A 12,589-nucleotide genomic window follows, 5' to 3' on the forward strand; every position below is an offset into this window, starting at 1 on the left:
CCGCTCCCCGCGTGAAGACAGGAGGAGTGGGCTCTACTCCCCAGAGATCTTGCTTCCTGTCTCCCGTCTTGCTGCCCTGTCAGGCTACAATCAGAGATGGCCGCCTGTGGTAAAGGCAGCAGCCCCTTGCCGAACACCAGATTTGGGGGTACTGTGAGGCTGGCCTTCCTGGTCAGCCGCCAGATGATCCCTGAGACGCAGCTTAAGCCACTCATGTGGGGTAACTGTCTGCACCGCCCCGCCCGGGGAGGCCATATTAGAAGCGTCGGGAACCCCACAGCCAGCACAGTTAGAGCAGTGCGTGGGGAGTGGCCGAACACCTCATGGGCCGCTCTGGGTGAGTGCATCTGGACACTCACACTTTCCCTTCATCTCGAGTCCCGGAGCGCTTACAATGTGCGTGGCCCCGCTGAGGTCACGGAAGCTGTGAGTCACTGCAAGGCTGGTTCCTACATGGCCTCTGCTCTGAGCTCGGGGAGTCAAAGGTGAGGAGATGGCAGAGGAGAGGCAGAGGAGCTAGGCTGGCAGGCGGGGCGCCTCTTTGTGCCTGGTGGAGGGCACTGTGTGAGGACCCCGTGTCTTTTTATGCTGTGTATGCGTTCACTGCGTTGACATCCGACATTCTCCTGACCCTCAGAGGGGTGTGGTCCCCAGCTCAGCTAATTTCTAGACGTGAGCCGTCCTTGAGAGGGCTTTTCAAGGGTACAACCACCAATCCTGAGCCCTCAGCCCGACCACCTCCTACTGAGCTCTGCACTCCATGCACGCGAAGCGTCCCCGAGCCTCCTGCACCGGCAGCCCTGAGCTGTGTCCTACGCTGTGGCTCCTGCAAGGAAGGCTTCAGCCCACAAGGTCGGCTCCCCTGCTGCCCTTGGGGGTGAGGCATGAGCACTGTCTGGGTATTGTTTGAACAGTGAACAGTGTCTGCTGAAGCTTGCAAGCTGCTGGGAAGACCAGCTAGGGAAGCTGTAGGTGGGATCACTCCACTGCCAACCAGCAAACACAGCGTTCCCGCAAGACATCAAGGCCACCAACACATCAAAGGAACGACAGAACAAACATGGTTGCACCCTTTTATTGGTACAGTAGCTTTTCAAAGGCTAAGAAGAACAGAAAGTTCCAAGCAGCAGGGCAGGCTGGCTGGAGGATTTGCTGACAGCACGCAGAAGCACATGGAGGAACAGGCCTTGCAGGACGGTGGGGAAACGGAGCGCTCTGCTCCACCGGGGACGCTGCTGAGACCCGGCAGTGAAAGTGACCGTGGCATCACCAGCTAGGAGCTTAAAGCCATGTGCGTTGAACTGAGGGCCATGAATGTCCTGTAATCTATGCCAAGCTGGGGAGTTGGGGGAAAGCTTAGCCAATGAGTGCCAAAGCCACATTCCCAGAGGAAATGGCATGCAGGGCAGAGCAAGCTCCTGGTGCAAAGCAGTCTAGACCCTGCAGGGTTTGGGAAAAGCCAGAACAGCACACAGCACAATCTGCAGTTTTAGGTCTTTCAGTTAAAAAAGAAAGCGTGTAGAATCAAAAAACAAAAAAAAAATCCTGGAAATGACTTTTTAAAATCTGTATTTTGAAGAAAGAGAGCACCACCAATTGTATCAGGTTATAAGCTGTGGTAATAAACACGTAAATCACCATCAGATTGCAATTCAAGACACCCAGGGGGAAATGAGCGATCCGTCGGTGCGCTGGAGCCAGGGCGTCCCCCCTGCTCTGCCTCCCACCTCAGCCACTCTTCCTGGCCTCTGTTGCTGTGTGGGGGACAGGATGGCCCTAAAAACCAGGGTGTCACACACAAGGGGAAAGAAGGAACTAATGCGCACAAGCACGAGCAAACGCACGCACGCGCGCGCGCGCGCACACACACACACACGCACACACACGCATTCTCTCTCTCTCTTAGTCGGTCAGTGTGCTGTGCTTTTGTGAGAATGCCTGAGAGGTGACCCAGGGGTGGGGGCAGCCTCCTGAAATGCAGCCGCCGTCACGTCGCGAGGCAGCTGGGCCTGCCCGTGCCCAGGCCGCGTCACACGGTGCTGTCCCAGAGCTCAGAAGGCAGCCTGGCGCCCGGGCCCCCCTCGGGCTTCTTCAGGAGCGCGGGCTTCTTGAAGGGAGGCGGCGGCGGTGCCCGGGGCTCCGCGTGCGCCAGGACGTGGCGCCACTCTTCTCTCTCCTCACACAGCTTCCGCCTCCAGTCCAGCAGCTCCTGCAGGGCGGCGCTTTCGTTCTCCGACAGCCTCAGCTGCTGGATCACCTGCGGGGAGAGGAGGAGAGGGCAGCAGAGGCAGTCAAGGGGGCACCGTGGCAGGAACATCGGGGTGAGGGCGGGGCTGGCATGGACCTGCAGGGCAGTGGGGCTGGCTGTGCACTGAGACCGGGGCAGACGGGGCACACACACTGCCGCCCTACCGCGGAGGCCGCAGCTTCAAGGCTGCTGGACGCAGCATGAGTTGATAGTGACAACCAAGGGCTCAGTAAAGCTGCGGAGCAGAAAAAGCACCAGGAGGCCGGCAGCCAACACGTGCCATGTCCCCGTGAGCCTGCCGTGACCGGCGCTGTCCTGTGTCGCGGGCACACCTTCTGCCTGTAATGGACGCGTTCTCAAGCTTCTGCGAGCCCAGGCACCAGCGCCCATCCACCAGCACTGTCGGGAGGCACACGTGACCATTAGGGTGCCGGGGCCCATACTGACCACATGCCTCAGCCCAAGGACAGGAGGGTCTGCTCCCCAAACCACACTAACAGGAAACTAGTTCCCGAGCATGGGTGTTGGGAAGGACAACCACCACACTTCTGCTCTCCCGAGGTGCTGGCTGTTCGGGGACACGCCTGCCCTGTGCTGCGGTCCCCAGCCGCCTTCTGCTCTCGCGCAGCGGGCTTGCAGACCCGGGAGGGTCCTGGCTTTTGCAGAACCTGACGCTGCAGTTGTGCTGGCTACTTCCTCTTCCTCCTCAATGGTGCCTAAGCCCTGAGCAAGTCCCTGGCTTCGCCTGGGAACAATGCCGTGTGGAGGTTATCTGACAGTGGGCACCTCTTTCCTGCCAGCTGCCCTGCCAGTAATCCATTCTGGGTGCCCGTGCTGGAGACAAATGAGGGGAACCAGGATGGTGAGGTCAATATTCCAAGCGCCAAATGCCTTGCTTAGGTCCCATTTCCATCCCGACATCACTCTGTTTAAACCTAAGAGGTTGAAAACACACCGGGATGAAGTAATACAGCTCACATGAAGAGGGAAGTCCCTCAAAAGCCCCAGGGGTTGCTAATGGTCCTGAACTAATTCCAAACCAGCACCGAAGAATGCTCATTATCTGCAGAGAGTCCACGTACAGGTAGCCCTTAGCGAACCAGGCCCGGCACCGAGCATGCAGATGACCAGCAGCAGCGGCTACAGCACAAACAGCCCGGGTGCAGAGGGGACGGAGGCCGTGTGCTGGTCATGGTTCCACACCTACGGCACATCCCTGGGAAGTGAGCTCTAGAGCAGATGGACCCTCATCATTTTGTTCATCTCTAGGTTGACCAGGACATGAGAGGCTCTGCAGAGCAGATGCCCGAGGAAGCCTCACTGCTTCTCTCTCTGTCTGTCTGTCTGTCTGTCTCTGTTTTATTAGTTATGTACACAGTGTGTCCACAGCCATGTTAGTACATAGCCTCCTCCCTGTCCTTCTCCTTCCTCAGGGACCCTCCTTGTTGGGGACTGTGGGCTGTGCATTGTGGGGTTAGCCATTGGTTATGGGGAAGAGGCAATGTCTCTGTGCATAATGACCCAAGGTGTGGCTCTGACAGTCTTTCTGCCCCCTTCCACGAATTTCCCTGAGTCATGCTGGGTCCGTTTTAGGTCTACTACAGCGATGAGGTCTTGGGATCCTCGGTGTCTCTGGATCTCTGGTTTGGTAGCAGTTGAGTGTTCGCTGTGTCTATCTCCTTCACCCTTTGTATTGCTTCTCTTATCTGGGGTGAGCTAATAAAGTGGCTTGTGGGGAGCTCATGGAATTGTCAGCTAATGAGTTCCACCAGGTGTTAGACTGTAGGCATATGACTGTCTGTGTACCTGACAAATATTAATTTATAACTCCTACAGTGGGCTCTAGGAAGTCTGTGCTTGTACCGTCATGTGGATAAAGAAACTGAGGTTAGGGAAGTTGGATAATCCACCCAAAGGCCCGTGGGACTGGGTGGAGCGGCAGTGTGGTCCAGAGCCCGTGTCGAACGCGACAGCACTGCTCAACAGCCCTGAGGTCAGCCACCCACGCCTGACATCTGCCCGGCCAGCGTTTCTACCCCAGGCTCTTCACTCCTTTTTTGTTCTGCTTTGAGAGAGGGGGGGAGGGAGGGAGGGAGGGAGGGGGGGAGGGAGGGAGAGAGGGAGGGAGGGAGAACGGGTGCACCAGAGCCTCAGCCACGGCGCTCAAACCCCAGATAAATGCTGCACCTACTGGGAATGTGGAACCCTGTACTTGAACCACCTTTGTGCATCTGGCTTACGAGGGATCTGGAGAGTGAAACATGGGTCCTTAGCATTCGCAGGTAAGCGCCTTAACCATTAAGCCATCTCTCCATCCTCTTTTAAAAAAAATATTTTATTTACTTAAGAGAGAGAGGAAGAGAGAGAGATAAAATGGATGCATCAGGGTCTCCAGCCACTGCAAATGAGCTTCAGATGCATGTACCACCTGTGCACCTGGATTTATGTATGTATTGGGGAACTCAGGTCCTTAGGCTTTGCAGACAAACACCTTAATCACTGAGCAATCTCTCCAGCTCGTCTATCCTTTATTCTAAGCAGCTTCAAGTGACCTCTCTGTGACTCTGCAGGAGTGCATCTGCATTGCTCTGCCCTCCTCCTCTGGCATGCCATGGGTTCCTCGTGAGCTTCAGCATGCCCTGTGGATGTACATGGAATAGACCCACATGTACTTCCTGGTGCACATGCAGTAGATGGTAGCAGCTCTGGAAAATTATGTCACCAGTTAATCCAATCTCAAATGATTATTTCTCCAAAACTTTATTAAGAAGCCATATTTTTGAGTGTATATGTACACATGTTCATGTATGTTTGGGTGTCTGTGTGCATACATGAGTATATGTGTATGTGCACATGTTCATGTGTGTCTGTGCGCACTGAGTATACATCTGCACACACGTAGAGGCCAAAGGTCAGCGGTTTCCTTCAGTTGCTCTGAAACCTGTTTCCTGAATATCTGACTCCACTAGACAAGCTAGCAACCAAGCGCCAAGAGGCTCCCGTGTCTTCACAGCACTGGGCTTATGGGCACATGCCACCAGGACCAGCTGTTACTTGGGTTCTGAACTCAGGTCCCAATGCATTCAAGGCAAGCATATTACACCCTAAGCCAGATCCCCCACGCAAAAACCATCTTTGCAAAGTGACACAAACGTATTAATGTTCTTCAAAATGAAGCCTCACGTCTGGCCAGGAGGCAGGAGATAGCACAGCTAGCTGCTCCCGTAACAGAGAAAGTGCGTTAAAAGGATCACGTCATTAAATCACAAGCAAACTACCAAACACAGAACTCCAGGGGGCAGGAAGCTTTCTGACACTGATCTGTGAGTTACATGAGGTTTCCCATCCAGCCATTTAAGAATCCTTTCCATACATGAGCGAGCTCATACACAGAAGAAGGGAGAGAAGCCTTCTTCTGCATTGTGCAGCGGCACAGGCCTGCAGGGAGACAGGAAGTGTGCATTGTGCAGTGACAGAGGACTGCGGGAAGAGAAGCTGTGTGCATTCTGCAGCAGCAAAGGACTGCAGGAAGAGAAGCTGTGTGCATTCTGCAGGGGGACAGGACTGCAAGGAGAGAAGCTGCATGCAATCTGCAGCGGCACAGGACTTCAGGGAGAGAAGCTGTGTGCATTCTGCAGGGGCACAGGACTGCAGAGACAGAAGCTGTGTGCATTCTGCAGGGGGACAGGACTGCAAGGAGAGAAGCTGCATGCAATCTGCAGCGGCACAGGACTTCAGGGAGAGAAGATGTGTGCATTCTGCAGGGGCACAGGACTGCAGAGACAGAAGCTGTGTGCATTCTGCAGGGGCACAGAACTTCAGGGAGAGAAGCTGAATGCATTCTGCAGGGGCACAGGACTGCAGAGAGAGAAGCTGTGTGCATTCTGCAGGGGCACAGGACTGCAGGGACAGAAGCTGTGTGCATTCTGCAGGGGCACAGAACTTCAGGGAGAGAAGCTGAATGCATTCTGCAGGGGCACAGGACTGCAGAGAGAGAAGCTGAGTGCATTCTGCAGGGGCAACAGGACTGCAGGGAGAAAAGCCATGTACATTCTGCAGTGGCACGTGTCTGCAGAGAGAGGAGCTGAGTACATTCTGCAGGGACACAGGACTGCAGAGAGAGAAGCTGAGTGCATTCTGCAGGGGCACAGGACTGCAGGGAGAGAAGCTGAGTGCATTCTGCAGGGGCACAGGACTGCAATGAGAGAATCTGTGTGCATTCTGCAGGAACATAGGACTGCAGGGAGAGAAACTGAATGCATTGTGCAGGGGCACAGGACTGCAGGGAGAGAAGCTGAGAGCATTCTGCAGGGGCACAGGACTGTCTGCAGGGAGAGAAGCTGAGTGCATTCTGCAGGGGCACAGGACTGCAGAGAGAGAAGCTGTGTGCATTCTGCAGGGGAACAGGACTGCAGGAAGAGATGGTCTTTGCATTCTTCAGGGACACAAGACTGCAGGGAGAGAGGCTGTGTGCATTCTGCAGGGGCACAGGACTGCAGGGAGAGAAGCTGAGAGCATTCTGCAGGGGCACAGGACTGTCTGCAGGGAGAGAAGCTGAGTGCATTCTGCAGGGGACAGGACTGCAGGGAGAGAATCTGTGTGCATTCTGCAGGGGAACAGGACTGCAGGAAGAGATGGTCTTTGCATTCTTCAGGGACACAGGACTGCAGGGAGAGAGGCTGTGTGCATTCTGCAGGGGCACAGGACTGCAGGGAGAGAAGCTGAGAGCATTCTGCAGGGGCACAGGACTGTCTGCAGGGAGAGAAGCTGAGTGCATTCTGCAGGGGACAGGACTGCAGGGAGAGAATCTGTGTGCATTCTGCAGGGGCACAGGACTGCAGGGAGAGAAGCTGTGTGCATTCTGCAGGGGAACAGGACTGCAGGAAGAGATGGTCTTTGCATTCTGCAGGGACACAGGACTGCAGGGAGAGAAGCTGTGTGCATTCTGCAAGGGTACAGAGCTGCAGGGAGAGAAGCTGAGTGCATTCTGCAGGGACACAGGTCTGCAAGGAGAGTAGGCGTGTATATTCTGCCATGGCATAGGCCTTCAGAAACACACTGGACATGTGAGCATCCTAGGAGGCATGAATGTTTTCCCCAGGGACACTTGGTGAGTTCTTCCATCATGTGGGTGTGAGGTGCCTATGGCTGATGCTCACGATATCAGAATGACATCTCAGCAATGATAGGTTTGCCTGGATCGTAGGGACTGAAGTCTTGTGCGGTGATGAACATGTCAACTCAACCAGAACACTGTCTCCTCCCCATGATCCTTGACAGTGTTCAGCTATGAGAGGCACGGGTCTGCAGATGGGGGCTGGGCTCTCAGAGAGCAGAGCTGTCTTGGCTGCATCCTTAGAGCCGAGAAACAAGGACTGAAAACACTTAGATGGGAACAGGGTGCACAAGGTCAGCACAGCTCCATTTGATCCAAGCTCTCCAGGGGAGCACAGAGGAGCTAACTGAGGCAAACATCACTCATATGGTGTTGTGGTTGGTTTACACACAATGCTTACCTTGTAATCAGAAGTCACTATACACACAGAGAGACAATGACATTTGCTACTCAGCCAAAGTTAGAACAGAATGACAGTTGATTCAGGTACTGTATTTAACAGACAGAGGCTCTAAAATATCCACCATTGTGGTGGTTTTATTCAGGTTTTCCCCCATAATCTTCAGTGTTCTGAATGCTAGGTTTTCCGCTGATGTATATTCGGTAAATTTTGCTTCCTGGAGGCAGTGTGTTGTTGGGGTGGGCTTATGGGTGTTAAAGCCTGTTTCTCTAGCCAGGATTTGGCACACACTCCTGTTGCTATGGTCCACCTTTGTTGGCCAGGGGGTGATGTCCACCCTCTGCTCAAGCCATTTTGCCCCTGCCACCGTGGAGCTTCCCCTCGAGTCTGTAAGCCAAAATAAACCTCTTTTTCCAGCAGTGGCTCTAGTTGGGTGATTTCTACCAGCAATGAGAAGCTGACCGCACCAGCCATTAAGTAGTTAAGAGTGCAGAAGCAATGATGGACACGGAGAAGTAATATTATGTAAGTGAACTGAAGCTCAGAAAACCACGTAAGAGATAAACATATATACACACACACACACACATGCACACCCACATGCACACATAAAACCAGAGACCACAAAAACAAATGTCCAGGTGTTCTGATGGTGCTTAGAGGCCAAGATGAAGAGCAAATGTCTTCTTTTCCCAGAAGACAAGGGGCCGCTGCGCCCCAGAGGAGCTGCAGCGAGAGGAAAGCTGGCTTGTTCCGGGAACCATCGGAAGCCAGGAAACGAGGAAACACCAGTGAGATTACTGGGTGAGGTCAGCGGATGTACCTCTAGAAACGAGAGTGAAATAAACATGTACCGATAAAAATGAAAGGCTGCACTAAAAACGACAAAAGGAGGTTTGCGTTGGGTGAGAGGGAGGGCGGAAAATGATCCCACATAGTAAAAATGGAAACATAAGGGAGAATCAGAAACTGTGGAATCAGTAAACCCTGGATAAATATAAATGAGATGCTTGGAATGTCATGTGGACTTTTAAGCCATACTGAAAACACAAAAGAATGCCAATAATAACTGCACAAGCCAGAGAGATTAAATGAAGTTTCAATGTCTAAGAGTTCTAGCAACGTTAGCAAAGGGGTAAAAGTAACAAAATATGTTAGGCTGTAATGAGTCAAGAATGCATGTCTTATCCTCCAGTGAAACCACGGAAATAACTGTGAGAGAATAAGAGCTGCAAATTAAAATAAGGGAAAAGTACAGAAAGAAACATTCACTTGATCTAAAAGGAGAAAGCGGTAAAGAAATGGTTGAAAAATACAGACCCATTCCCAGTGAAGAGTCACGTGCAGAAACCGCACCAGGCGCAGACACACCTCCAGCCTGCAGCTGGGGATGACTCTGTTCGAGGGTCTCCACTCCCTTTATTCGGGTGGTAGTATGATTGCTGGGCACACAACTCTGTTCTGCTGAGCACAAAGTGCATCCATCCATATTTCTGTTTAAGCGTCAAGACTTCTTAGCAGTTTTCCAATGACCAAAAGTACATTAGATGTGACTGCGTGCTAACGTGCTTGAAGACACTGTCACATGGGGAGTGCAGAAGCAGTGCCAATCTTCCCAGTGACCCCCATCAGCTGAGCCAGGCTTCTTAGGAACAAATCTGACATAAAGGGCCCAAGTTTCTTGAGTCACTTATCCTCTAAATACCCACCTAAAGCCAGATGCGCACAGTGGCACATACATCTGGAGTTTGTTTCCAGCAGCTGGCATGCCTATCCTCTCTCTTTCTCTCATCTCTTATTGATCACTCTCTGCTTGAAAATAAATAAAAATAATTTAAAATCAAACTTTCTTTTGAAAACTTCTCCATATTTACTAAAATTACCTAATTTCCAGGTATTTTGTAAAAGGTGAAGCTTATGCACAAAAGCTAGTGGAAATCCGTGTGTGTGTGTGTGTGTGTGTACTCATACACATGTGTGCATATGTGCATGTGGAAACGAGAGGACAACCTCAATTGTCATACTTCAGGTGATGTTCACCTTTTTTATGGTGGCAGGCTGGCAAACCCCGGGGATCCCAGCCTTCGGTGACAGGTGCCCACATGGGTGCTGGGGGATCCAAAAGGTGAGGTCCTCACGCTGTACAAAAAGCATTTCATCCACTGAGCTATCTCCAGGGCCTCCTTATGCAGAATTTAGCCTTCATTTAAGACACATCTGTGAACATTCTTGTTTTTTCCCCTTATAAAGATCAACAATGCTAACATTTGGCATCTCATTTAAACAACTTTGCCAACTGTCTTTAGGCACCTAGCAAAATGCATTCAAATTATTAATCTCTAAAACAGAGTATAAACAAATTCCACGAGACACTCCAGAGAGACAAAGTTTAGTCCAAGCATGTTGACCACTCCCACACCTGTCAATTGTTTCTTAATCAAGGAACCATACAACACTGTTGCTTACTGATTTAAAGGAGTCCCGGGGCTGGAAAGGGGAGTGAGGAGGAGCCTCAGGCCTGGTGGTTAGCTCATTTGGCATAACAGAGCTCCAGGCTCAGTGAGAGACCTGCCATGTCCAGACAAGGTGGCGCAAATGAGGAAGACACCCGAGGTGGACCTCTGGCCTCTGCGCACACCCATGTGCCTGGGTGCGTCAGGAAGAACATACACGCTGGCGCTGAGCAGTGACGGCAGGGCCAGAAAACTACACTCTGGGGCCATGTGGCTCAGGCTGAATCCTGAATCCGGCCTCAGTGTTCGGCCACAGCATGGGGTCATGATCATTAACTCGTGTGGACTGGGTGAGACAAGTGTCAATCATAAGTGATTTACAAAAGTGCTTAAAATCATTCTGGGTGCCATATGGATAGGCACACTATGACTTGTCCTGGTTTGCTCTTTGATAAAGTCCCGACTCTGCTGAGGGGACCCTGGTGCCTACAGAGGACAGCGCCAAGTGAGGTGCTTCCCCCAGTGTGTGACCCAGAAGGGGACCCTAGCTTTCCTCCGGCATTAGCCCAGAGGAGCTCTCCAAATCCTCGGGGCTGCGTTGAGTTACAACGTAGCTATTATTTACATATGGTCATTTATGATAGGCTTAAATATGATTTAAAACCGAAGAAAGTAATGCTGGAAGAAAATGAAAGGCCTAGAGTTGTTGTTTTTTTTTTAATTTTAGGAGTCAAATAAAAAAGCGTACCAACAGATGTAAGGAGCAGTTTATATGGCTCTTAAGTGTAATGACTCTAGAGTAGACCTTGAATTTTCAAGGGTCTCCAACTCTTTGCACAGTTAAAATTTTTTTGATTTATGTCTTTATGCTTTTTAAAAATAGAATGCAACATGATGTGAATACCTCTTATGTAACGTGAGGCTCGGCAAGATTTCATTTTCCACCTATTTTATTTACAAGCAGGGTGACACTAATGGCATCTATCGCACTGCAGGATGACAGGGAGAGAGCGAACAGCGGCACGTTGCGAGCGCACGCCAGCAGCCGCAGTGGCGGCCTGCAGAGCAGGGCAGCGGGGAGGGCGCCAGTCCTTCATACCCACAGCCCAGGGGCAGGTCTGGCCAGCCAGCAGCCAGAGGTGGCAGCAATGCCCAGCTCTGACGGAGAATGTCAGAGTCCGCACTTCCCTGCTTCCGGCAGATTACCAAATCTTTTACCTAACATGCATATCATGAATCTTAATTTTGGTGTTTGGAGATTTTATTGCTCTCAATTTGTAAAATTCGCTTTAACTGACAGCTGTGATGTGAGCTAAGAGGCTGAATCTCATGTGACACTGAAGCACACACCACCGTAGGAGCAGTGTAAGATGGCAAGGACCTGGGGGCTGTTTTTTTCTCACTCTGGCATAGTATGCAAGTTGGAGAACTGTGGTCATTTTCCGTGTGAGTATCACTCGTTCCTGCTTGACAAAACTGAGCAAAGTACGGTCTAGCCTGCACTCAGCACACTGGCAGGTTCAGTGAGTGCCGCTGTGAACGCAGGGACCACGCTCAGGAGCCGCTCAACGCATTTCACTTACGGGTTCACGTGGGGCAGAGGTAAGTGGGCACCCCATGGCCTCTTGTCTACAGAAAAGAAAGAAGACAGAGCCTTCAAGCAACGCCAGGTTCACTCTGAAAGCACCCTTGTACTTGGGATGCCTTTCACACCCCACAGATTCAGACAAGCCCCTTTCACACCCAGGGAAGCCCCAGGAACTTATTAAAAATACCCTGCTCTGGGAACTCAAGGAGGACGTGGGTGGCCCTGTAATCCCAGCTGGCTGTGCATTCAGGCACACCCAGGTGGACTTGAATGGTCAGTGGGTGGGGCCGTGGAGAGACTGTGGGTTAGGATTATTTTTGGGTGGTATGAAAAAATGGTATTATTTTCTCTCAGGTATAAGAAATGGGCTTCAAAAAATGCACGACAGCTCTCAGTTAGTTTAAAGGTCTTTCTAATCAAACTGTTCAGTAGAGGATGTAAAAAGATACTTGGAGACTGTTTTGTGGTTTTCCAGTTTAGCATTGTAGGGACCTGAAAGTCTCCTTGTTTGGGAAGGACTTCTAACTCAGTAGTGAGGGAGCAGAACTCCACAGTTCACAGAGAGCTGGGAAAATCAGATCCCCCAAAACATTGGCCACTGGGTCCTCTTCACAGCCACTGAGTCTGCAGCTGTATGGCCAGGGCCACCCCATGGCTGTTTGTCCTCACAACCACCCCGGGCTCGTACTCTCTGACTCAAGCCCTGGGTTAACGGACAGCAGCTCCAGCTCTGCACGAGGGAGGACCCTGTGAGGAAGGTGGGGCTCTCCTCACTTAGGGGCGC

At 51.7% G+C, this 12,589-nt stretch overlaps 1 protein-coding gene across 4 annotated transcripts in view; it reads right to left on the bottom strand.

Moving 5' to 3' along the window:
- Nucleotides 1–1,059: 1,059 nt before the first annotated feature.
- Nucleotides 1,060–12,589, bottom strand: part of Myo16 (myosin XVI) — a 524,203-nt gene continuing 512,673 nt past the window's right edge. For all 4 annotated transcript variants that reach the window (XM_004663404.3, XM_045145894.1, XM_045145893.1 and 1 more), the window contains one exon: nt 1,060–2,257. In XM_004663404.3, the coding sequence (XP_004663461.2) occupies nt 2,030–2,257 (228 nt within the window). In that variant the 3' untranslated portion in view covers nt 1,060–2,029. The remainder of the gene's footprint in view (nt 2,258–12,589) is intronic.

This window comes from Jaculus jaculus, chromosome 3 (genome assembly GCF_020740685.1).
Source record: "Jaculus jaculus isolate mJacJac1 chromosome 3, mJacJac1.mat.Y.cur, whole genome shotgun sequence".
Classification (NCBI taxonomy): domain Eukaryota; kingdom Metazoa; phylum Chordata; class Mammalia; order Rodentia; family Dipodidae; genus Jaculus; species Jaculus jaculus.